The following is a 26,817-nucleotide window of genomic DNA, read 5'->3' on the forward strand; positions in this document are numbered from 1 at the left end:
AGCCTGAATTTAAATCTCTGATCTACCCCTTTGGGGTGTGTGACCTTGGATAAGTTACTCAACCTCTCTGAGCTTCAGTTTCCTCACTGTGAAAAAGGAGACAGTAAGAGTACCTATCTTATAGAGTGGTTGTGATAACTAAATGAATTAAAACATAGAAAGTTCTTTAGAATGGAATGTGGCGTGTGCTAAGTGTTTTTTGTGTGTTAGCGATTACTTTTTATTATTATGCTCCATAGTACTTCTCTTTCGGTTTACGGTTACATCTATACAGGCTTGTCTCCTCAGTGAGATGGAGATGGTTTCTTGCACATTTTTGCAATTCTTCCCTCAGTGCCAAGATCAGTGCTTAACAATTCTAAACACTGAACAAAGTGCTGGTGGTTTGCTTTCATTTTCCTAATTAAGGACTTTTTCCAAATTTTCCACATTTTTTCAAATTTCCCCAGTTAATGACTCCATCAAGTACAGAATCCAAGCCTCCAAGACCTTATTCTGCTTCTCTTGAGGATCTTGATTATTGATTCCCAGGCTGGCAATTTCTCCCTGGATTCCTCCTTGCTGTTAGACATCTAAAAGCACAGGGGTAGTTACATATGCCCGTGATTCCATTTGGGAATTAGTTATTTCTTTGTTGTTCCTTTAGGGGATTAATATTAAGCATGGACTGACTTTTTATCCTTGGTATTATGGGGTTGATGCACTGGTCTAACGCAACCAGTAATCCTAGTATGTGTTTTCTACCCACAGCTTCCCATTTCCATTGATACTGGTACCTTGAACTCCACCTACGAGCAACCATGAGGAAAAGTAAGGCCTTTAACACTTTTTGTTTCCTTTCACATTCTCCTCTGTATCCAATATTGCCATCACAAAAAGGACCTGTGTAAATTAAGGCTTCATTGCCTTGAGGTAAGTTGAGACTGTGGAATCCTGAGATTTCCTGATTTCAGGAAAGGTAGCTATTGTTTTTTGATTTCCACTCAGAATATTTAACCTTGGCATCTCAACAGTACCAATCTATTGCTTTTAAAAGTATGGTATGTAAAAGGTTGTGACAAGCTTTCTGAAAGTGTGGACTCCGGCTATTGGACTTTAGCGTTCCATCCTCTTTTGGCAAAGTTGTGGATTTTCTTTTAATGACAAATTTTAGCTCTATAGTTTTAAGATTCAAATATTGTTCAATGTCTAATTTTTGGGAAAATGCTGCTGTCATTCCACTGTGAGCTTTATAAATTGTCCTTTTCCAGGTCGCCCCTTCCTGATTAGCAGAACTTGGGGGGTAAATATATGTATTAGAAAGTCTCCCTGACCTTTGTGAAGCTTTGGAGACTTGTATGTTACTCAAGGTGAATCTTTTAGTGTGTCAAACTCTGTATCAGGAAATATAAAGCTGCTTTGAAATAAAATGAAACTCATCATAGGAAAGTTCTGATGTGTAGAATTACAAGAAAAATGAAACTTTATCAAATCCTTAATTTTCCATTAAGATGAGTTCACTTTTACCTGTTACTTTTTTTTTCTTGCTGTCTCTACCCCTGGTGTCTAAACTCTGTGAGGACCGGTTCATAGTCTCTTGTCGAGCCCTTTCTTTCTAGTAGTACCTATTATAAATGGTCAATAACTATTTCTTGAACAATAAATGACAATTAGGGAAATACTACATGTTATGGGCAACATCCAACTTAGAAATGCGTTGTGTTCTAAATGGCATTTTGTATTTCATTATTTGGGATGCAGAATATATTTTCTCATATAAGGAGTAATGTGAAAAGAATTTAGATTCCTAGGTTCGGTCATAAAAGCAAGTTTACTTCGTATTGTAAATTCTATTGTTTTAGCTACTCCAGCGCAAACTTTTCCGTGTTAGCATGGGAATTGAAGCATCATTTAAAAACTGGTTTATATAGTGAAGGCACTTTTTATCCTACGGTGAACTCCCCACTGAAGTCAGGCATGAATTTTCCTCTATGTCATCTCCTTCCTGGGTAAACATTAGTCAAACGTATCCATAGACATGAGAAACTCGCCACTAAGGGGTCAATATTGTCTTCTCCAGGGCTTTGTGGGGGACTGTATAAGAGTCCTCTCCTTCCATTAAATTCTTCCCTAAATTATGAGGACTTCTCCTTTTAGCCACACATCCTGTATAATTACTTCAGCTTCCTAAGGAAAATTGTGAAGGAAAACTCTGGAACTAATTTTGAAGCCACTACAGATCCACAGGCCTTTATCCAAAACCTGTGGGGCCGGATGTGTTTTGGAATTCAGAGAGAGTTTTGGGTTTTAGAAAGGTAACATGACACATATGCTGCATGTTGCGTGATATATTGAGCTTGTAATTCAACACAATAATATTTCTTCAGCTAAAGGTGTGAATATTCCCACTAAGTGAAATGAATAGATATTGTTTAGAACCTGACATCACTTCAATTCAGGTTCTGCTGGCAAAGTTATCAGAGTCACTTTGTTTTCAGAGCTATTTCTTTTTCTTTCTTTCTTTCTTTTTGAGGAAGATTAGCCCTGAGCTAACATCTGCTGCCAATCCTCCTCTTTTTGCTGAGGAAGACTGGCTCTGAGCTAACATCCTTACCCATCTTCCTCTACTTTATATGTGGGACACTTGCCACAGCATGGCTTGCCAAGCAGCGCCATGTCCACACCTGGGATCTGAACGAGCAAACCCCGGGCCACCGAAGCGGAACGTGCAAACTTAACAGCTGCGCCACCGGGCCAGCCCTTCAGAGCTATTTCTATCTCAGAATTGCTGGTAGGGGATTGTGGATCTATATGCCAAAGAGATTATGTCTCAAAGAAGAAAATGATGAAGATTGTCCCATTTCCAGAACCCTGGACTGAGTTCTCAAGTGGCAGAGACCCTACCTGGAGATAGGGGAATCATCTCTTTTGAGGAGAATGCTGAGAATATTTTCCAAGGCAGTATTTCCCAAGGCCCCCTAGCTCAGCCACCCCTCCGACTCCTTAGCGGTAAGTTTGTGATTAGAAGGCCTATTGCTTATGAAGCCAGGCCTCCTCAGTTGGCTGAAAGAACTGTCACACTTGGAGAAAAGACTTCTTTCCACTTGTGGTGGGGAAACAGGAAGGCACAGAGACAGCCTTGAGCCCCAGTGGGGATGTTGGCAGAAGCCCCACAGATACTTGAAAAGGCTGGATGCTATTGAAAGTGCTGGAGGGGAGTGCCAATACTGGAAGAGAGTGAGGCCTCAAACCTGATTCAGGGACCCCACCTACGCTTCTGATTTTCCCTATGACTAGTTCAGCAGTCATGAAATAGTGACCCTCAGCTAAATACGACCAACCAGTGTGTTTTGCTAGAATTTGAAAGCCTAACAATGAACTGTGAACTTTCTAATTTACTCTTGGCTCCATGGTCCGTCCTTACTTCTATCTTTCTTTGTATCTTACTTCTATGATTTACACATTTGTATCACCTGCTGGGGTAAGAATGTCTGACCCCGAGTATGACCCGGGGTCATAAAGGTTACTTTGGTATTTAACCAGTAGCAGAGATAATGGGCTACTCAAGACATATGGTTAGAAAACTGTAGGGACCTGCCCAGTGGCGCGGCAGTTAAGTTCGCACATTCCACTTCTTGGCGGCCCGGGGTTTACCGGGTCGGATCCTGGGTACAGAGATGGCACCGCTTGGCAAAAAGCTATGCTGTGGTAGGCGTCCCACATATAAAGTAGAGGAAGCTGGGCATGGATGTTAGCTCAGGGCCAGTCTTCCTCAGCAAAAAGAGGAGGATTGGCAGTAGTTAGCTCAGGGCTAGTCTTCCCCCCCAAAAAAAGAAAACTGTATAATAATGTAAAGTATCATTGTTCTAGTTGATAGTAAACTTTTCTGTTTAAGTGCTAGGTAAAGCAGATTTTTATCCAGAAGTTTCCATAAAACATTCCTTTATGTTTTGGAAACTGAGTGCTGTAGCAGGTTCTCTCCTGCTGCTTTTGACTTTTCAGTCCCTGACGTTGTTCTTTTTTCTCTCTTAAATTTCTAGCATTGATTAACATGTAGCTTGCTAATAGATCTTTTTGGATTAGTCTTAGCAATAAAAAAAAGCTTAAAAAAAAAAGGAATGAAATAAGCTTTTGTTAATGGCAGTTTATGTTCCATGAAGCTGTGTTTATGAGTTCTGTGTTGCCTGGAGCCACGCTGGGAGGCCCAGGGAGGCTAACACCCTGGAATTTCCCAGAGCCCTCTCCTCTGCCTCCTGTCAAGCTCGGCACACTCCAAGGGGCCTGTGATTCAAGTCTAAGATCACAGTTGTTAAATTCAGATTAAGGTAACGTGATCATGTTTTGAAATGTGCTGATTATGAAAGTGGCTAGAAAGTGAACTTCATTAATTACAATTAATAGGCAAGAATAGATTGTACTTAATCAGCTTTGTGCATTAAGGAATTTAATTCTGAGACTAAATGCTAACCATTAAAAAAAAAATCCTTTTTAGTATGTTTCTTCAATATATACCAGCCTTGTGTTTCTTTCTTAATTACAAAACACTGCTGTTCCATTTTTCCAAAGGAAAAATATCTTCTAGCCATAAAATATATATAACTCTAAGTTATAAGAACTGTAGCCAAGAGGAAAAGGTTGATTCTAAATAGCTCAATTTAGGAAAATGGGTTCATTCTTCTTCATTAATGTACTTTGGAGACTCACACTTACAACTTTAATGCCTTGATCCCAATACTATCCCAAGTATTCTTTAATCTAGCTGTAAGCTCTTTCATAGCTAAGGGTTATTAATTTGGCTGGCTCATTCTTGTTAAGAAAAAACATTTTAGGCTCTCCAAATGTAGAAAAACCCAGGGCTTTTATTTCATAGAATCAGTTTCTTGAGATTAGGAAAAACTTCACAGGTCCTTCCTGGGTGCATGTTTGAGTCCCCTCTGTACATCTCACCAAACCACCCGGGCCGACTCTAGGCTGGATGAGAGAAGGGACTATGACTATTTCTTTCACCTGTGTAGCCAGTGTCGGGCCTCCAGAGTAAATATTTGATAAAGGAATGCAGAATGTTGAATGAATCTATCAAAGACTTGAACACCTTTGGTGACAGGAAACTCCTTACCCTTCAAAGTAGCCCAGTTCATCCTTGAGAATTCTGGTTGTTTTGAGTTCTTTTTTATTATGATTGAACTGTTATTTCTTCCCACTCAGTTGTTCCATTTGAGCCCTTCAGGCCATGTAGATTTGCTCCACCACGTGACAAACCTTTCACTATCTGAGTTGACCCTCATGCCCTGCTCTCTCTACTTGGCCTCTGAGCTTTGCTTCCGCGGATTAATATCCCTGGTTCTTTCTCAGCTGACATAGATCTGAGTGTCCCCTCATACTCTCTGATGCTCACCTCTGAGATAATCACCTTTACATAGTACCCACCATGGTTGGGGGAAGGCCTCACCTGCATAGGATTGTTATTCTTTCTAGAGTCGATTTATGCTGTTTGATATCAAACTAATTTTTTAATTTTTTGAAAGAATTGATTTTTAAGCTTTTCAAAGAGAACTTCTATTTTAGTCTTAACAAAATCCGGTCTCAATGGAAGGCAAATTAAATGGAAGATAATTATCGTCTTGGAGGCAGCCTTAGCCTGCTAATGGTTCATCTGTTGTGCTTGTCTCTAAGTTGACTTACTTGGATTCAAGATAACCTGACTCTTTGTGAAGATTAAACCTGGAGAGTTAGATGAAAGGTCCCTCCCTGTGTGATCTCTGCCAGGAATGTTTCCTACATGGAAGCCAAGCCAATCAATGGGACTACTGAGTCTGATTCCGGGAAACTGTTTCCCCATGTGACTGCCTGATAGTTAAGGCAGAGCTTTGAAGATTTTGAAAGGCTGCTACTAAATAAGAATTTACTATCTATTTTTTCATAGGGCTAAAGGTACAATTTAGCAGAGAGAATTTATTGATGTTCCTGAATTGATATTTACTGAAGGTAATTTTGAAATCAAATTATTAATGTGCAAGATGCAGGTAAATGTATATGCAAACAGGTAGGAATTTTTATTAGAAGTAATCTGTTACTGAGATAATATCTTACATTTGGGTAATCAGAGAAATAAAATTGTAAAAGAAAACAGTTTTTTTGAGTTATTTGAATCCTTTGAAACTACAGTCAGTTTCTAATTGTTTGGGGAGATGGGAACAATAGGAAGGAGGGAAAAGAAGGAGGAAGCTGATGGGTGAAAGTAGCGAAGAGAAAAGGAAGAAGGGAGGGTAAAAGGAAAGGGGCAGAGAAGGTAGGACGTCTCAGAAATTCCAAGTAGCCCCGGGGTCCTTAACTGTTTTCCCACGTGCACTTTGAGTCCTGTACTGTAAAGATATGTTTTATAACTCACTAGTCAAAGTTAAACAGTTCTTACATAACAGAAATGTTTTGTTCTGGGAAAAAAAGACATCCCTTCCACTCGTTTTTCAAATATGCTCTAGTTGATTTGTGGTGGTTACTGGTTCCAGAAAGAGCTGGGACAGCAAACAGATCCTTCCACCTTGCCATGAGATAGAAGGAAATTCTTACTAAGCGTTTGCAGTACAGAAAAGGACTAAATTAGGGTCTTCCTGCTTAGGGTTTATTTCTCAAGGTTACTTCTTTGACTATCACATCTGGGCTTATAATAAGAACAGCTGGGCTAGTAAGTATTTCAGGGGTATGTCATGAGCTCTGTTCTTGGTGTTGCCCATTTCAGTATCTGTTCATCTGTGAGGATTCTTTCTTGAATGCCAGGGGCAAAAGATAAAAGTCTAAGAACCTTTGTATTTCTTTTCTCCTTCCTTTTGCCTCTCCTCGAAAGACATGCTGATTCTAGCAAAGCATCAAGGGTTTACTTTCACTTGGAGGGCTGGAGAGTCCAAGGCCATGATGGTGGTAAAGCCAATGGTCCTGGGACCACTTCAGAGTGATCAGGCCTAACTGGCCCTAAGTCTGTTCCTTGAACCAGTCCAACTTGCCAGGGTCATGGGTATCAGTAGACTTCTGACTTGAGAACCAAACCTCCCAGTGTCCCCTTGATCCTGAAACCCTGCTGAGCCTTTTCCAGAGTCTCTTAGTCCTCTTCCTCTTTCCCCCAAGGATTTGTTTTCATCGGATGGTGGTTGTGAGATCTTCGTTTTTCACGCCTATGCAGAAAAGTTACCACAGCAGGCCTGAGACTGCTATTCTTAGAAATGCCTGTTTGCAAGGTTGACCCTTAGCTGGCATTTGGGAACTTGGATTTTGGGAGTGTTCCCACTGTTCCCTGACTGATAAAGGTGGCTCATTGGACCTAAACTATGCAAACAGTATGATTTATGCTGAACATCTGCTTTTCTTCTGGGAGCTGAAATTTGGGGTATGTGTTAAGGATGGGGTGCCTGTGTGACCAGCCTCCAATTAAACACCTTGGGTCTCAAGTCTTTGCTAGGCTTCTCTGGGCAGAAACATTGTGCATATGTTGCTACATTTTTGTTGCTAGGGGAAGAGTGTATTCTCTGTGACCTTTCATAAGAGAGAGAGAGACAGAGTGTAAGGAAGCCTATAATGGATTCCTCCAGACTCCACCTGCATCTTTTTCCCTTATGACCCAGCTTACTATATCACTGTAATAAATCTTAGCCATATGTACAACTATATGCTGAGTTGCATGTGTCCTTCTAGTAATTCTCTGAGTGTGGGGTGGTCTCGGGGACCCCTGACACAACTCCTCTTCTACACTACTCATCCTCTTACATCCCTATCTTAACCCTACATGATTTTAGTGATAGGATAAAAGAGAAGTGTTTCTGAAAAGTTAAGTGGCAAACAAAGAAAATATTGATCTAGAAGATCTAGTTTAATAAAAATGTGTTAATTCTCTTGAAAATCAGGAAGCCAATTTATAGTCATGAAAAAATTATTTATATACTTTGTATTTACAGAATATGAACTTTAAAAAAAGGAATGATTTCTTAGGATCTCTCGTTACCTTTTTTTCTGATAATAGATTTGAGATATAATTCATACACTATGAAATTCACTCCTTTTTTTTTCTTCCCTGAGGAAGATTTGCCCTAAGCTAACATCTGTGCCAATCTTCCTTTATTTTGCATATGGGTCACCACCACAGCATGGCCGCTGATGAGTGATGTAGGTCTGTGCCCAGGAACTGAACTCAGGCTGCCGAAAGGGAGCACACTAAACTGAACCACTAGGCCATGAGGCTGGCCCCGAAATTCACTCTTTTAAAGCCTACAATTCATTGTTTTTAGTACCACTAAACAGAATTGTGTAACTATCACCACTTATTCTAGAACATTTTTATCACTACAAAAAGACACCCTGTAACCATTAAGTCAATCCTCATCATCCCTTCCCCCTAGCCCCTGGGAACCACTAACTCTGTTTTCTATCTCTATAGATTTTCCTGTTCTAGACATTTTATATAAATAGAATCATGTGGTCTTTTTTGACTAGCTTCTTTCATCCACGTTGAGGCATACAACAGTACTTCATTCCTTTTCATGGCCAAATAATGTTCTATTCTGTGAATATACCACATTTTATTCATCAGTAGATGGACATTTGGGTTGTTTCCACTTTTTAGCTATTATGAATAATACTGCTATGAATATCCTTGAACAGATTTTTGCATGGACATGTGTTTTCAGTTCTCTTGGATATATACTGAGGAGTGGAATTACTGGGTCATATGTAACTCTATGTTTAACTATTTGAGGAAGTGCCAAACTGTTTTCTAAAGTGGTTGCACCATTTTACATTCCCACCAACAATGTATGAGGGTTCCAATTCCTCTATGTGTGCACCAACACTTGTTATTGTCTGTCTTTTTGAATATAGTCATTCTAGTAGGTATGAAGTGTTATCTCACTGTGGTTTTCATTTGCATTTCCTTCCATTTGCATTTCATCATGTTAAGTACCACATTGCATCTTATTGGCCCTTTGTATATCTTCCTTGGAGAAAAAGCTATTCAAATCCTTTGCTCATTTTTAAATGTGTTGTCTTTTTATTGTTGAGTTGTAAGAATTCTTTATATATTCTGGATACTGAACCTTTATCAGATACCCAATTTGTAAATATTTTCTTCCGTTCTGTGGATGGTCTTCACTTTCTTGACAATGTTTTTCATATTTACTTTTGAAGAGATCCAATTTACTTATTATTTCTTTTGTAATTTGTGCTTTTGGTTACTCATATATAGCTCTCATGTCAGATTTTAATCACCCAACTTACTTTAGGAGGTCTATATCTGTTAGCCCAATTCTGCTACTCCATGATGGAAGGAGATTAAGGGCAGGGGGAGTTGGAGCACAGCGAGGTAGAAAAAGCATTGGTTTTAGAGTCTTGAGATGGAGTCCAGTTCTTCTGTCATGGAATTAGTATTTAATCTTTCCAAGCCTCAGTTTCCTACCTGGAAAATGGGGTAATAATAGTTCCTGTTTCATAAGTTATTGTGAATTTGAATTAGCTAATTTGTGAAAAGGGCTTGGTGTACTATCTGGCACACAGAAGACATCTAATAAATGTTAAGTTGTTGTCATTTTTATTAAGAGGCCGTGGAACGAAATTTGGACTTAATCAGGAATTACGGGACATAACTAAAGTTATTACTCTGCTCCTAGCCATGCATTTCTGAAAGGCTGCTGAAATTACATAAAACTATACCTTTGCTAATGGTTATATAGCCTTCAGGCACCATGGAAAAATCTGATAGGCAGACAGCAGAAGAATGTTATTTCTTTTGAATTCAGGAATAAACAATGCTATTTTTGCTCTTTGGGATCCAAAGGAGAACCCTAGACCAAAAAACGGGCGTCAGCATATTGAATGTTTCATCATGATGTGTGCTTATTATTATTTATCATTAATTAAGGGCCATTTATATAACTACAGGGAAATTAACAAACAAAACTCCTTCCCCATCACTTAGCTAAAAGACTTTAAGAAAAGTCACAGTGATTTTTCTGTTACCTATTTACCATGTTTTACAGCATTACCTCAGAACTTTCATATTAACGAGCCAATCATTTTGCGTTCACAGGTACAGAGTGGTTTAGGCCCACAAGATCGCACACTCTGTTTTGTTATTATAAATCCAGACATCGGTGAAAGTTCAAAGTCAAATTGTCTCCTCAGCCTGCTCCTGCATGGCAGGTAGACTAATAAATGAGGCACCTTCCAATAGAGATGTGCTTATTCATATTTAATAGCAAGAGACCTTTTTTCTTTTTAAACTTTTGTTTAAACAACAGCCTAAAATTTTGCCACTTTATTCATCATCAAAAGTTAAACTCTTGGTGAGTAATTGCCATCATATATTTCCTAATGTGGACAATTTAGAAAATATTAAAAACACTTTTAAAAAAATAATAATCTTATGCCATGAAACATTTACTTTAAGTTAAACTACACGTTTTTCTATTTGAGTTATTCCTCTATTAACTTTCAATGCTAAAACAACACTTAAGGATTACTTTTGTTCTTACAAAGGACAGAGACTAAACAATACCCTGGGGGGTTACAAAGATGAATAACATAGTCTTTTCCACTAAAAATGTGGCAATTCAGTAGGTGATCTAGAAGCAAGGTGTTGTCACTAATGGAAAAATGACAGTGGGATAAAACAAAGTTTTCTTTTCTTTTTGAGGAAGATTAGCCCTGAGCTAACTACTGCCAATCCTCCTCTTTTTGCTGTGGAAGACTGGCCCTGAGCTAACATCCATGTCCATCTTCCTCTACTTTATATGTGGGACGCCTACCACAGCATGGCTTGCCAAGCAGTGTCATGTCCGCACCTGGGATCCGAACTGGTGAAACCTGGGCCGCCGAAGTGGAACGTGAGCACTTAATTGCTGCACCACGGGGCCAGCCCCCAAAGTTTTCAATCATTGCCCAGGTTGATAAGGCAGTACGTGAGATGACAGCCCAAGTTAGAAACCAGCCAAAGGTGTTTTAAGTAACTTACATCATGCTTGTATGTGCTAGGAGGTTTTCTAAGCACCTCACAGAGGGGTAACTCATTCAGTCCTTACAATAACCCTGTGCGGTAGGAGCCATCATTCCTCTTTTTAACGGAGAGGAAACTGGAGTACAGACATGCCAAGCCACTCAGACGAGATGGGAACCCCGGCCGCCTGGCTGAGCAGCTGCTGTACTGAACGACTCTTCTATGCTGCTTCTCAACTCAAATAGGAATTATTACTAGTAGAGTAGCGTTAGGATTTCCGAAATCTCTACTTCTTCAAAACCCCCAAAATGTGGCATATAATAATGTAGATAAATAAAAGATTCAATAACTTTTTCTCTCTTTTAGGAAAGAAGATAAAGATGCTACCACTTTTATCTATGTTTTACTCTAAAATTAAATTCTACATTAAATATATTTTATATACTCTAGTATACAATATGGTTTATGAATTATATGGTTTCTATAATGTCGTCATCTTATATGATGACAATATGCATGTTCCAAAAAAAAAAATTATGTCTCTGTAAGGGATAAATTTCATTTCCATATTTTCCAGGAATCAATCATTTTGAAAATACCCTTTCATACCATAATAATAGTTTCTTGTGTAGAATTGTTAACTGTTAGTAAATAATATCCCATTTACTGGTATGAAACACTGATGATAATATTTACAAAATTGCTCTTGGTTGAAAAATGCATCTTTACGTTAACAATAGCAACTAGAGCAGATTCAGTTTGGTAGGGTACTTCTTTCAGAAAAAAATACAAAATTAGGTGCAAACAGTAAGTATTGAACTAGAAGAGGTTCATTCCAGTGGTAGGTGCTGACGTTACAGCTTCATCGGCTTCATCGTAAATCCACTACTGCAGATAGCAACTAAAATACATTTTTTAAAAATGCTGTAAGAATAAGAATAAAATAATACCTGAAAAGAATTCTTCACTTTTTTTTCCTCAGAAGGAGCTTGTAACTTTATAAAAATCCCCTCACTTGACCTTTTGCCTCCTTTTTATTTCTCCACTGTCTGGAAAATGCTGCTCACAATAGATCTCTGCATTTTGTGAGGTGAGGAAAAAGAGAGGGTCAGTGACTCGCTCCAGGTCACATAAGCCTGTCACGGCCCGGCCTGGGCTCTTTCCATGATACTTTCAGCATATGAATTTGGAGAAACAATTCCTATTTTGAGTCAGATATGAAGAAGCTTCTTCTCTTAGTGTCTTTATTCTTGTTTTACCAGAGAAGAAACTAAGTTTGGAGAAATTTACAACAAAGCAAAGCACTAACTCTCAAATTCCTGAGTATGGAACATTGTTTAACCTGTAAACCAGTAGCGCTGTTGGAAAAAAATGTTTCATTTTGACATGAGACAGAACTTTACCACTATGTCTTTTTTCTAGAAATAATCACTTTTTTTTTTTTTTCCAGAAGAGCCGTAATTTTGAGAAAACTACTTTGCTCAGTACTGGCAGGGGTCTTTTCTCTACCTTATTTTCATGTTTCTTTAAAGTCGTCATAATATGGACTTCAGCCATATGGGGGAAAGGAAATAGCTCGACAGATGCTTGGCTCTTCAAGTTTGGATTTTAAAGTCTTCATGTTTCTACATGTATTCAAATGTATTTTTTTAGCTTTGTCTTCTTTCTTTCCCTGTGTTTATCTCTCACTAAATCGTTTATGTTATAAAAGAACGTATGGGGATAATAAAACAAATAGAAAACCCCTAGAGTTTGACACAGGGCTGTGTGCATTATCACTTCCAACTATGTTTCTATAGTAACACTTCACATACTTTTTTATTGTAATAACAGTAATTCTTGGTTGCTCCTACTTGCCAGCCACCATATATTATCCATACCCAATCCTCAAAACAGTCCTAAAGGGTAGGTATTATTTGTCCCATCTTACTAATGAGAAAAGCAGTGGTTTAGCAAGATTAGATAACTGGACTAAGATGGTTCAGTAAGTGTTGGAGCTGTGATTCAACACGGGTCTAAGTGCCTCCAAGGCTACTGCCCTTTCACCATATCCTACCTTTCAGATTAGAAATACATCATAGTTTTGGGGTCCCCCGCAGCTATTGTGGTGGCCAGCCTTGAGGATGGCCCCATACGACCCCCCTCTCTTGGTATTCCAACCCTTGTATTATTCCCTTCCACGCTGAATACACAGGGGGGACCTGTGTAACCAACAGGATATCGCAAAAATGCAAAATACTTGTTGCTGCGGCACTGCTTCAGGGAAAGGGGATCCCAGGCCGAGAAAAAACAAGTGCAGGGGCGTGAAGATATCAAAGTGTGTGGCGTGTGGGAGGGCTTATTTATCAAATTAAAATTTGATGTTTATTAAGTTCTTACTTCTTTCAAATCTATTTTAATTCAATTTTACAATAGTTAAGTTAATTTTTTAATTGTATTTTTTGTGAGGAAGATTGGCCCTGAGCTAACAAGCGTTGCCAATCTTTCTCGTTTTTTGCTTAAGGAAGATTGTTGCTGGGCTAACATCTGTGCCAATCTTCCTCTATTTTGTATATGGGATGCCACCATGGCAGGGCTTGAAGAGCAGTGTGTAGGTCCGCACCAGGAATCTGAACCCGTGAGCCCTGGGCCACTGAAGTGGAGCACTCAAACTTAACCACTACACCACCAGGCCAGCCCCAATTAAGTTTATTTTTAAACTTAGTGTGAAATTAAGTTTATATTTAATTTATGGAAACGGAAATTTCAGCCTATATTGCTGCTTGTAGCCTTTTAGTTCTGTAATTTTTTCCCTCTCTTTTCCCAATTGCAAGGATAAAACATTTGGGACGACAGTGAGGCAACCAGTTCAGATCTAATCACATCATTGTGGAGCAGTGAGACGGTCCTGGGCTGTGAGTCAGAAGGTCTGATACCTCATTTGACTTTGCCACTAGCTCTCCTCCCCGCATTGAGCAGATTCTTGACTTGTGTGCCCTGACTGTTCTGCTGAGCTTCAGCCTTCCTGGGATGGGGTCAGCAGTACCCCAGTAAGGGTCAGCCTTGCTTATCAACTCAGGGAGCTCTTTATTTACCCATCACACACCACCATTTATTTATCCATCTAACGTTTATTGTTTTCTACTTTGTGCTAGGACCTGTGCTGAGTGGCTAGTTAGAAAGCAAAGGCAGCAGAGTGAGGAAGAAAGACAAATATAACAGCAAGTGTGACTTGGTGTGTGATAAATACTCCAATGGAAGTAACCAAAAGGTATAGTGTGAGCACTGAGAGAGGGACCTAGGTGGCAGGGTAGGCTTTCTGAAAGCGTGAGACCTGCTCCAGTTTTGAAGGACAGCTCAGAATTCACTCTGCCAGCGTGTCATAGGCAGAGAGGAAGGGGCAAAGACCCAGAACTACTGTGCCTGGCTGGAGCAGGGTCTTCATGGCGCATGAAGACGGCAAGAGATGTGACTCGGGAGGCCCAGCGGGTCACAGAGGGTCGTTCTCAGAGTCCAGAGGACGACTCTGTGAGATAAAGGAACACACTTGTATGACTTCACTGTTCCTGCTTCCAGGTTTCTTTCTGCTTTTGCAGGAGCATGTTTGGAGTGAGGCTCGTTCACGGCACTTTGCTCTGCCCTGTGGGTTTATTGGAGAGAATAAAACGGAAGGTTTCTTTTTCTCCAGTATCATACTGGCAGCTGTTAGCTTTTCACATTAGGCAAAGTTTATTTTGTTCCACTAAGCTTTTGAAATGGGCGGTTTATTCCTAGATCTAAGTATTGCAACAAGGGGATTAACGGGAAACATGTTGTGGGAAATTATAGTTTGGAGAGTTGGGCTAATAATTTAACCTTCAAAGTGTGTCCGCATTGCCTGCCCTCTATATAGCGGGGGGATGTGCCTTTTGCCGAGAGATTGGAGCACCTGGAAGGAGGAGCTGGGGCTGAGGCATTTATTTACTTCACAAGAGTCTCTTCTTATAACAGAGTTTCTTCTATGTGCTAGGTGCTGGGGATAGAAAGGAGAGGATGTACTCCCAGCCTCTAAGAGCTCTAGGTGATAAATGATGTACCATTATTTTCCTGTGGCTCTCTCCCACTGTCTTACAATGATCACAGCTAGCAGTACAACATTTGCTGTGTGCCAAGCACTTCGTATATTACCTCATTTAATACTCTCCACCATCCTATGATTCTCCTCACTTCACAGTTGAGGAAAGTGAGGCACGGAGAGATTGCAGAGCTAGAAAGTGACAAAACTAGATGGATGCCAGGCAGTCCTCCCCATACAGAGCATCTGTGTGCAGATTATGGGAAGCAGTCCACGACTATTTGTTAAATGAAACTACTCATCATCCTGTTCTTTCCCCAATCCTCACAAGCACATGGTGTAAATACCATTGTCTCTTTACAGATAAATTTAACTGAAACCCACAGAATCACATAATGAGTCAGCACAGAATCAGAATCCCAGGTAGGTCTCCTTAACTTTCCTCTTTCAAACAGAGTAGTGTGCCTGCGTCTGAAACCAGTGACCTCTCTGGAGCTGAAAAAGTCACTCTGGGTGGGATGGAGAAACTGAATTACATGACCTTCGAAGATGGATTTGATTTTTGGAAATAGCCCAAATAATCGGAAGCCAAGCCAGGTGAAAAAACTGGTCAGCGACGTGTGATAGTGCCATTTTGGTCATGCACTACCTGAACTCATTTTAGCGGCTTAATTTTGCCACACAGCAACAACAGAAAACCTCTTTTCCTTTTCTGTTACTTGCTTTCCTCATCTAAGCAATATAGGGGATAACCATAATCCATCTATTATAGTGAAAGGCCACCAAGATTTATAGGGTCACGTCTGTAAAAAGTTCCCATGAGTAAGGCACTGCGCAAATAGAAGAGGCGGTTATTATTATTACTGCTGGGTTACACAGAAGCACTCATTCATCACTTATGTACTTCTTGGCAGGGCTTCCCAATTTGCCTTCGTGTAGCTCCACATAGTTACACACAGAAGCAACTCCCAGAACTTTCAATTTAATTACCCTTGCCTGGTTTTGTTTTGGTAAACACAGAGGTGAAAGAAAGAGAGAGAGCGATATGAAGTCGTGTAAATAAACCGGATTTTCTTTTTATCTGTTACAATAAAAAGCTTCTAATGAAAGTGGGGACTTTAGGTTGAACTCATCCAAAATAGATTTCCATGAGGTTTTAAAACTTCTTTTAAAAAACAAGTCAAGGATTAAAGCATAGGTTATTAAATTGTACTTTTGTAAAAAAAATTTTAGATGTTCTGGAAAATTGAATGTAGTGAACACTGATCAAAAACATTTTTGTAACATTAGTTTTTCTAGAAATATTTTCAAAATTGCCAAAAATGAGGGACTGATAACAAGCAGTAACAAGCCAACATGCATTCCACTCCCGAGTTCGTTCCCCCAGCTGGCAGAATCACATCCATTCCTTTGCTCAGCACTACAACGTACATGGCCTGGGTCAAGTTCTATAGATACAAAAAGCTCAGATTTGTCACAGAGCACAGACACAGAATTAGAATCCGGGGCAGATCCAGGTTTTGTGGGCCTGAAGCCTATAGAAGTTTAGGATGTTCTTTAAGAAAAATTACGAATAAAAAATTAGGTACTAAAGTGAATATCTATTTAGAGTCAGGAAAGAAGTCAAATTATTAAATCGAAAAAGCTGACAAATTTCATAAACATCTCCAAATCTACAAAAGTAATGTAACACTCCTGTGAATTAACTGCGTGACATACGCTATGATATTGTCTTAGAACTTTTAGCTGATACTTATTCATCTCTTCATTTGGCAACAGTTTTGGAGTATTTTCGATAAAGAGATAATTTAGTCTTTTCTCTAGAAACAGCTTAGTTTTTGTTGATAGCTAGACATTTTCTTTCAGATTCAAACCTCTTCTTGATAATGTTGTGCTAAGATGTGATCTGCTATGTGACACACACAGGGGCAAGGACTGTTTTTAGTATTACCTTGTGTTTTGCCCCTAAACACAGGAATTCTGAGAAATTGTGCACTTAGCCTAAAGATGTTTGGTGTACTTATAATTATATCAGCTGCATTATCAAGTATGTAGTCCTGACAGGAGACAATTTCTGTTTTGACTTGGCATTAGTGAGACCAGAATCCACCACTTAAAATGTACACATCTGGGGGCTGGCCCCGTGGCCGAGTGGTTAAGTTCGCGCGCTCCGCTGCAGGCGGCCCAGTGTTTCGTTGGTTCGAGTCCTGGGCGCGGACATGACACTGCTCATCAAACCACGCTGAGGCGGCGTCCCACATGCCGCAACTGGAAGGACCCGCAACGAGGAATATACAACTATGTACCGGGGGGTCTTTGGGGAGAAAAAGGAAAAAATAAAATCTTTAAAAAAAAAAAAAAAAATGTACACATCTGGTGACTGAAAGAATTTGCCAGAGACTAGCTTCTGGCTCAGTACATTTCCAACTTTGTTTCTCCTCTTTTACCCACGTACTTCTGATGCATGTCACCTTTAGGACGTGTTTATATCATGATCTCATCTCTGGCCCTGTACTTCTGTATCGCCAAGCAGGGTGAATTGGCTTAGTGGGTGGTGGGAGTATTCCTGGATGACCAGCAATAACTTATGTGCACAAGGAAATAATGGCAAATCACATAAATATATTCCACTAATCCCAAACTAAATGTAGCTCCAAACAACTTTCCCTTCGCTCAGAATGCCAAAAATGCGCCTGGCTACCTGACTGGAGAAGTTGAAAGAGGGAAAATTGGAGTGGAGAGAGAGAGCAATCATAACTGTGGTTAAAATACTGTCTGAAAAGTTTACAGAAATGTGTAACTATGTGAACATCTTGCTAGGGACACTCCCAGGGCCTCGGAAGGGGCCTGTATAACTGAAAGTAGAAGCTTATGCTTCACTGGCTTTATAATAAGCACTCCTCTGGTGGTAGCACATTCTGATAAGTCGTTAACATGGGAAATGGTGCCAATAAATAAGAAAAGGCTGCTAGTTCTGAGGGGTGGAAGTAGGAGGCTACGGGAAAGTCTCCCTGGATATTATTCTAGACCTTCAGGAGGTACATCTTGAAAGATGAATAGGAATTTTCAGGCTTCCAGGATGTTCAAAAGTCTGGTGACAAGAGAGAGGACATGTATTGAGAAAATATGAGTGCTTTATATAAACAGACAGTGGGGAAGTGACTGGCGAAGTTTGGGAAAGAATCTGTAGGTCTATTCTCACCTGGCAACTTTAGTTGCTGGGGAGTTCTATTCTCTCCTGCTTGTAAAATTCTAACTCTGCTATCAAAGAGGCCTTGTCCTCTGCACTTCACCTCTTCATTCTAACTTCTAAGGCCCCATTTCACTACATCCTGGTGCGCTTCCTTCTCTGTCTGCCTTCTGACTTACCACCCCTCACTCTTCTCTGAGGCTCGGCAGAGTTCATAGGTCCTGCTACCTCGACCTTACCTACTAAAAATAGATTTACTCCTTTCACTGAAATACCTCCGCCTGGCCACCAACATGCTCGGAACACTAATACTATTATATATTCCCTTAACCCAATTTTGGTTTCTTTGACTTCTACCTCATTATCCCTGCTCCTGCAGAAGGAAGCCCATTTCCCAGAACTCAGCTTCCTTCAGCTTCTAAATATTACTCTGATCTCTACAACTCCAGTGAACAGGAGCTGAGGCCATAGGCTTACTTCGTGAAAACGGGTCCTGCTCAGATGTCTACTGTGTTCTTGTTTTCAGGTACCAAATAGCACTCCTATCCTTTCCTTAACAGCAGGAGAAGTGGTGGTGCCATAGCTTCCCCTCTGTTCTCTGCCCCTTCTAATTTATCCTCCAGGCCACCCAGTGATCTTCTAAAGCGCAGCCCTGATCGTGTCACGCCCCTGCTTCGAGCCGCCTGCAGGCTGAGGTCCAGCATGAGCCCTGCTTCTTCTCTCCCACTCGCCTGTGTTCTAGACACACAGATGACCCCTCGTTTTCTGACACCTCGTGTCCTCCCTGTCTTCCTTGCCTTCCTACACTTGCCTTGCCTTCCACGGAACCCTTTCATACCCGTACACAGCCTCCTTATCTGAGAGATCACGGAATCACCTCCTGCAGGAAGCCTTCCCAGACTTCTTCTTCCACACGCAGAGGGAGCTGTTCTCTGCTTTGTTGCCTTATAGCATCTGTGACTTCCATTATAGGATTTAAGTTCATTTGCATTAAAATTATTTATTAGCCTACATCCCATGATTCATTGTGAAATAACATATTATTAACAACAACAATAACAACAAAAATAACAACAAGTAACACTCAGTTTCCTGGTCCATAAAGAGGGGGTCCTAATAAGAAGAGTTGCTGTGAGGGGTAAATTAAATTATGTAACATGCCGACAGAAGGTGCTAGATAAATGTTTGCTCCCTAAGCTATTACTAATAAACAGGACAGAATTTTGTGCAGTCATCCATAAGTTAGTATAATAACTATATGTAAAAATAGAGAATAGGTGAAAAAAGCAGAAGACAAAATTATATATCTATATCTACATACCATTGCTATAACTATGTAAATGCTCTATATTCAAATAGATACAGATAAAAAGGCAACAAAAAGTGAAAATAGTGTTGTAAGAGTTGTGAGGATATGGATGATTCTTAAACTTTTGATTTCTTCTAGCTGTTTCAAATAGATATGAAATAAAATTGAGGACTCTGAAAGAAAAAATAGCAGGAGAAGTGGGTTTGGCTAAGAAAAAGCAAGGCTCTTGGGAGAGGAGAGGGAAAGGAAGAAGGGCAGACATTTCCTCTTGCCCTCACTACTGGCAGCTGGAAGAGTAGAGGAGTAGAGGCAGAGTGGTTGGAGCCACTAAGCGGAGGCATGATGAGTGTGACGGCAAGGCTGCCTTGGACCTGCCAAGGTTATTGTTGACTGCAGCCTAGAGTGGTCCCCAACTCAGAGCACAGGAGTCTGAGCAGGCCTGGGCTGGTCCCACCCTGGTCCCACATTTCTGCTTAACGCTGCTTCATATTTGCCCTCCTTGGTTGCCATCTTGGACCTTGTTTGTATACCCAAGGCCCGTGGCAGCCCATTCTACACGTTAGCTCTGCTGGGCAACTTTCACCTTTGCCGGAAACTGAAATAGAGTGATACTCTAAAGAGAAATGTTTTGGGAAAACAAGTTTCTTGAAAGCAATAGATCTAATGGCTGATTTGCATAATAAATCTCCAAAAGCTAATTAATTCAATAGAAATTTCCGATTTTTACTTGCTAAATGACTAATTTGTGGAACTATTAATTCACCAGAGCCTTTTTCAGTCAAGTACTTATAAAGTTTACAGTAATTCATGTTTTTCAAAGCCTGCCCAATGTTCTGCATATTTTGGGAAATGATGATTTCTTGTGAATTTTGAATGTTGAGGTACTGTGCACATTGTGAATGTGAAAGATTTTCAAATGAGGAACATCTCAGCGGAGGCCAGGAAAGCACTCAATAGTTTCAATAACCTCTTAGAAACCTTAATTAGAAGGGAACCTTGTTAACCTAAGAAAGGCTTATGAAACCTGAAATGTGAAAACATTCTCTTTAAAATCAGGAACAAAACAAGAATGCCTGGAATTACTACCTATCTTCAACATTATAATGGAGTTCTTTGCTTGTATAATAAAATAAAGAAGGCTTAAAAGGAGTAAAGATCAGAAAAGTAGAAACAAAATTTGTATTACTTCAAATAGTAGTACCGTCTACAAAGAAAACCTCTTAGAGTCTACAGATTAATTATTAAAAATAAGATTTTGCAAGGATGTTGAATATAAGATCAATTTAGAAATTTAATTACATCAACAAAAAAAGGCAGTTAAAAAATAGACATGTTGAAAAAATCCTCCTCCTGTGTTAATAAGGGAAATGCACATTAAAACCACATCAATGTGCCATTTCTCATCTTTCCAATTGGAAAAAGTTAAAAGGTTAGACAATATAGATGTTGTTGAGACAGCAGAATAACTGCATAACTGCGTAATGATACGGAACTTTGGGACACAATTTAATATTAATGAGTAAAATTAATCGTGTGCATCACCTATGACACAGCAGTTTCTCTCCTAGGTACATACGTTAGAGGCAGTCTCACACAGGCCCACTGGGAGACATGGGCAAAGATGTAGCAGGGCTTGAATGAGCAAAAAACAGGAGATAATAATCTATGGGGGCCAGAATGCCCTCCTAAAGTGAGCATCACATCTTGATACTCTTCTACTCTAAACCTTCCAGTGGCTTCCTATCACCATTAGAATAGAATTCTAACTCCCTTCATCCTCTGCTTCTCTCTCCGATTGATTTCATCGTGCGTCCCTCTCCCCAGGTTCCTCAAGACACAAGATCTTCCCCACCTTGGGGCAACATGCTCCTTCCCTGGTATTCCATGGTTGGCTCTTTTTTCGTCCTCTAAGTTGGCCTAAATATCACTTCCTTAGAGAGTCCTTTACTTGCCCCTCCATCTAAATTAGTTTTCCTCATCTTATTCTCTATCTTAGCCTTGTATTTGTTTCCTATAGTAACATACATTAATATTCGAATTATGTATGTATGTGTGTATTCATTCATAATTTTTTTGTCCTGTCTTCGACATTAAACTAACAGCCTCAAGGAGCATAGGGAGTAAGTCCGTCTTGCTTATGATTGTATCCCCGGTGCCTTCCACACAGCCTGGCATAGAATAGTTACTCCGTAGGTCTTTGTTGAATTGAATGATTGAATAAAAACACTGCGTAAATTGTATCTGTGCCTACTTGAAGTAGTTTGTTGATCTGAGAGTACATTTTATTAGCTCTAGTTCATGGAAGGGATAATCGGATAGCACAACAGCCACATAAATTAATAATATTTATTTAGAAGGTAAAGGGAAGTGTTTATCTGGTCTTATTTTTGCCCTCAAATAATTAACCAACATGTACCTGAATGCGTCTACAAATTATTTTCAATAATTTTATATATAACACATTAAATAGATCTTTGAACTAGAATAAAACTCCTCCAATGCCAAAACTGTTTGGAGATATGTGTAATGTTTTTAGGTTGGTTCTAATACACATTGGGGGAAAAAAACCCACTTATAGATATTGATATTTAATATTCTAACATGCACATGAAATAGGCCTGGGCTTTTTTTGAAAGAGGCTTGAATTTAGGTTGATGCAGTTTTTAATTTTATTTTTATTTTCTATTTGTTTATCTATAATCATTTAAATTGTATGTATTACATTTATTTAAATTATACTTCATGGATTTTATATAATTTTAACGTTTATTTATGTCTATGCATTTTGATTTAATTTTATTTTTCTTGGTGAGAGCTTGAGCTCCAAAGAAGAGTTTGCCCTAGCGTTCACATTAGAGATGGATTAAGCAGAAAAAGCAATTTGAGAAACACGCAAAATCAGCAAAATATAGAAATAATGCAAGAGTTTTACATTTTCAATCACAGAAATTGTGCTCTTGTTCAAACAACCACATTGCATCATTTTAATGATGAGTGTAATTATTAAGCTAACTTTCAAAAAGATGTATTTAGCAACATTTTGCATAAATTCAGACTCAGTCTCTAAAACTTCTTCTTAAAATTATTTAATTTTGTATTTATAACCTGACATTCTGATATGTGAACACCATTATTTGAAATGGAACTTCTTTGTTTTCTATTTAACTTTTAAAAGCTATAATTTTGAGCACTTCTTTGTGTAAATGATTTAAAATAAAACAAATGATTGGCTTTCTGGATATGGTTCTATGTAAAAGTCAACTTCAGGAGTGGAGGTCATTCCTCTGCCTTCATTTGAGACGTTTACATGAAAGTTACATTAAAGTTTTCATCAAAGTTGGATGAGAAACTTTTTTTATAATTGATTTCCACTCCGCTTAATTTCTACCTTTTATATGTTGCTAGAGAATTATTATGAGACAAAATGAATAAAGAGTTAATAAATGAATTTTCATTAAAAATATGCAATTATCAGAATAGTATTGATATAGATATTCACATTTACAGCTAAAAAGGACATGTTCTGGATCTGGTCAAAGCTGTTGTAAATCACTGTATGTACAGTAAATAGTTGAACCAGAGCAGCTAGTGCTATTTTAATATTTAATCTAGAAGGCCAAAAAGTGGGCAATTATTTTAATATTTTAATAGCGACTATTTTAATAATAGCACAGGCTATTTTGACACCAGAGTAAGGTTTTTGGGTTAACTGTTTGCCTTTACTTCCTATGAACCTGAGAGTGAATCGGGAACTGAGGAGCTGCATAGCTGGCAAGTTATCCGGTACTAAAAAGTCCTAAAGAAGGCACCAACAATTACTTTCCCTTAATAGTGGTAATAGTTCTGTTTGCTTAGCTGATCACATCTCTTGCCATGTCCCCCCTTCAAATCCACTGACCCAGATGTCTAGGCTGTGCCTTCTCTTTCCCCTTGGCAGATTGCTACCTCAGGGGCGAGGAAGGAGCTCTCCATGGAACACCCGTCAGGTGGCAGAGGCCATCAGCGGGGCAGACAGCATGTACCCACCTGAGAAACACCGAGCTGGGGCTGTCAGCAGAGCTGTGTGGGGCCTCAGCGTTGGGCTTCCTTGGGCTGCCCGGAATCTCAAACCGGAACACTATGTCGCTGGAAGACGATGTCTTTTTCTTCATCATTGTGTGCTTGTCGATCACTAAGTTAAGAAATAAGCTCAAAGGCTCATTTCTGAATTTCCCCAATAATGTGAAAATCTCTTGACATTTAGCTCTGCTCAGTTCCCGCATTGCAGGAAGCTCTGTTTTCACATGACTCCTAATCTAGCCGAGGCTATTTTTTTTGAAGTCAGTTAATGAGTAACATGTAAGTATAACACAGAGTGGATTTCATCCTACCCACGTTTGCTCTAAAGGAAAAATAAACGTGTTTGGGAAATTTAGCTTTCAGTTTACTGGTACGAACACCACACAACCCTGTGGACTAAGGCAGAAAAGTCTATGGAAAAGTAAAGACTTAGACAAAACAAAACGATGAGGTGCAGAGATGGGTAACATCTAAGCATTAACGGCAGAGGTGCTTTTTCTAATCCCCTGGGCCTGACCAGCAGCGTGAAGAATGTGGATGTGCTTTATGTCTTTGCACATACATGAAATAACCAGCCCCCCAGCGTGTTGCAGCCAGTGCTTGGCAAGACGCGCGGGAGCTTGAAGGCTGTGCTGCTAGGGCCCCGGGGCCTGTGGAGTTCTGGAGTTCTTGGGAAAATGAAAGGTACAAAGTCAAAGGAACCTGAGCGTTATCTATTTTGCTGCGTTACAGGAAGCTGTGACCTGTACCCAAACAACAACAACGACAGCAAACAAATAAAAGACACTAGAAGGCAAGGGCTCCAGCTCCATCTCCGTTGTTTGCTGGTTGAGTAACCAAGCACGAGTGATCCCAACCCTGCTGAGCTTGGTATCTGCCATGCCTATCTCCCAGGATTAGGATGAAGTTATGTAGGAGAATATGCTGTGGAAATTTCCAAATCTGTTATATATTATCGTTGCTGTTATTTAGCACCCATTTAAGCAGAAAGTTCAGAAAATGAATTTCTTTATGTGACAATCTTCAGTCACTTAATGTTCATGCACAAGGAGAACATCGGTGTCTCTCCACCAGTGTTCCTAGGAGCAGTGAAGGATTTGGTCCCAAGCAGCTATGTTCTCTCTCTCCTTGTTCCCCTTGTGATTAGTCAATGACATTGGGGAATGACTGGCTTAAGTGAAGCACACAGATTCTGACTGTGGAAGAGAGCAAAGTTTCCTAGCAAATCAAACCTTTAGCCTTGGCCTCCTCAGCACTTTGCTCGAACCAGCTGATAACCAGCCAGGGACAGTTCTGTGCCGCTCTGTGTGCAGTACTGACTCTAAGCACACTTTTGAAGTCAGACGAAGGATTTCACCAGAGCCAAACAGAGCGAACAACTTATCCCAGTTTGTCGGAGGTTTTCCTGGTATTGCTGCTGAAGGCCCCGCATCCTAGGAATCCCTTAGTGCTGGGCAAACCGTGACAGGCGGCCACCCCAGTTCCCAGTACCACCATGCTGCAATTCTGGTGGTGCACTGCACCCAGCTCCCCTCCTTGTCCTTCCTGGATAAGCTAAGCTATACTAAAGTATTGGATTAAACAAACCAATCATACTACCTCATATAACAGCAGCAACCTGCAAGGTAGTTTCTGCTTCCTGTAAACAAAAAAGTCTAATAAGCACAGATATTCATAATAATGAAACATAATATGTTACTCTCTGAGGCGGGTTTGGAATTTAACTGGAGGCAATGCTTAACATAGAGCAAAATGTTTCTTAAGAAGGAAATTCCAATGTCAGCAGCCAGTCTTTGGATATATTTTTTAATAGAGAAGCCTTCTTTGTACTCATTCAATCAAGAATATTTTATTAGCAAGGCTCCATGCTAGCTGCCGTGAGTGGTACAAAAAGATTTTAAGAAACGGGTCCTTGCTTCAAAAATGTAGCTAGGAAGAGATAATATACAGAATTGAAAAGTTAACTAACAATAAAAGAGGGAGGAAGACAGTAAATCAGGCTATTTTTTCTTGACTCCCTGAACCACCTAATCTCTTTTGAGTCTATGTAGCATCTCTGCTAGATAATTTCATAATAACATCTTATTTAATCCTTGCCAAAACCACATTTTTACTGCTAATGAAACTTATCTTAAAAAGGTTAAGCAACTTGGCCACAACTAAGTAGTTATAAGAATGTGGTCATGCCAGAATTCATTCATTCAACAAATGTGTATTGAGCATTCACCTTTAAAAGGAGTTAAGATCATTTGAGACTGGGGTGATTTAGAAAAGCCTAATGGAAAATGTGGAGTCTGAGTTGAGCTCTGAAAAATGAGGAGACATTGGAAAAACAGACAGGGATGAGAGTAGAGCTCATGAACAAATAAATAGGCACGGACCAGGTGTGTGGGAGAATGGAGAGTTTGTGTTGGCCAGGTAGGGGAGGAGCCTTAAATATTTGGATGGACGCTGTATTATGAAAGACCCTGAATGCCAGTGGGCTGTTCAAGCTTTGTCTTGTAGGTAATGGGAATAAAATGATGAAAGATTGGTTTGATAGCCATGGGCATGATGCTTCAGAAGCAGAAAGAGATGAACTGGACCATTACTGCAATCATCTGGTGATATGGTTATTTCATTTAGGCAGCGACTGCCAGCCTATGGGAGCAGCTCCGAAGTAGTTCCAAGAGTATTCATTGAACTCTTATGTAAGATGTTGAGTTAATACCTTATCATAAGAAATTGTGTCAAAGATGAGGTTTGCTGAAAGTCTAGAGCAAGAGTCGCAAACTGAAATGCCTTCAAGTGCCAGAAAGGTAAGTAAAGCTATAAGGTGGCACTAGAAGCCAACAGAGTGGTAGAAAAACACAGGGCTTCTGCCTTCCCCAGGGGCATTCAAGTTTTAAATGTAACAGATCCTGGTGGGAGGGGCAACCTGAACCTGTCCGAGGGTGGGATTCAGCTGTGGCTTGCTCCCTGAAGGTTACTTCTTGATATGAGCTGCTTATGCTAAATCTTTCAAAATTTGCTAGTAGTTATGTTTGGACTTTATATTCAAACGGGAATAAGGTTCTGATGGCACACGACCCCTGAAAGAAAATGTGAATTCTGACTGCTTAATTTTTTAAGATTAATGGCAGTTGACTGCTGTGCCCCAATCCATATCAGCAGGCACACAGCTGCCACTGTCTGACCCCTTTGACTGGTTGGATGCAGCCTCTGCTCAAGGCACTCGTAGCCTTTGCCACAGCTTTCATTTTTGTGTGTGAAAATTAAAACAAAGACCAGGCAAT

At 39.8% G+C, this 26,817-nt stretch overlaps 1 protein-coding gene across 3 annotated transcripts in view; it reads right to left on the reverse strand.

The window, feature by feature from the left end:
• Nucleotides 1-24,226, reverse strand: part of GRAMD2B (GRAM domain containing 2B) — a 129,952-nt gene extending 105,726 nt beyond the window's left edge. For 2 of the 3 annotated variants that reach the window (XM_070569365.1, XM_070569368.1), the window contains exon 1: nt 23,510-23,782. In XM_070569365.1, coding sequence (XP_070425466.1) covers nt 23,510-23,745 — 236 coding nt within the window. In that variant the 5' untranslated portion in view covers nt 23,746-23,782. Of the gene's footprint in view, nt 1-23,509 lie in introns of all 3 variants that reach the window. The other variant, XM_070569369.1, reaches the window with a different exon arrangement.
• Between the last annotated feature and the right edge of the window lie 2,591 nt (nt 24,227-26,817).

This window comes from Equus przewalskii, chromosome 13 (assembly GCF_037783145.1).
Source record: "Equus przewalskii isolate Varuska chromosome 13, EquPr2, whole genome shotgun sequence".
NCBI lineage: Eukaryota > Metazoa > Chordata > Mammalia > Perissodactyla > Equidae > Equus > Equus przewalskii.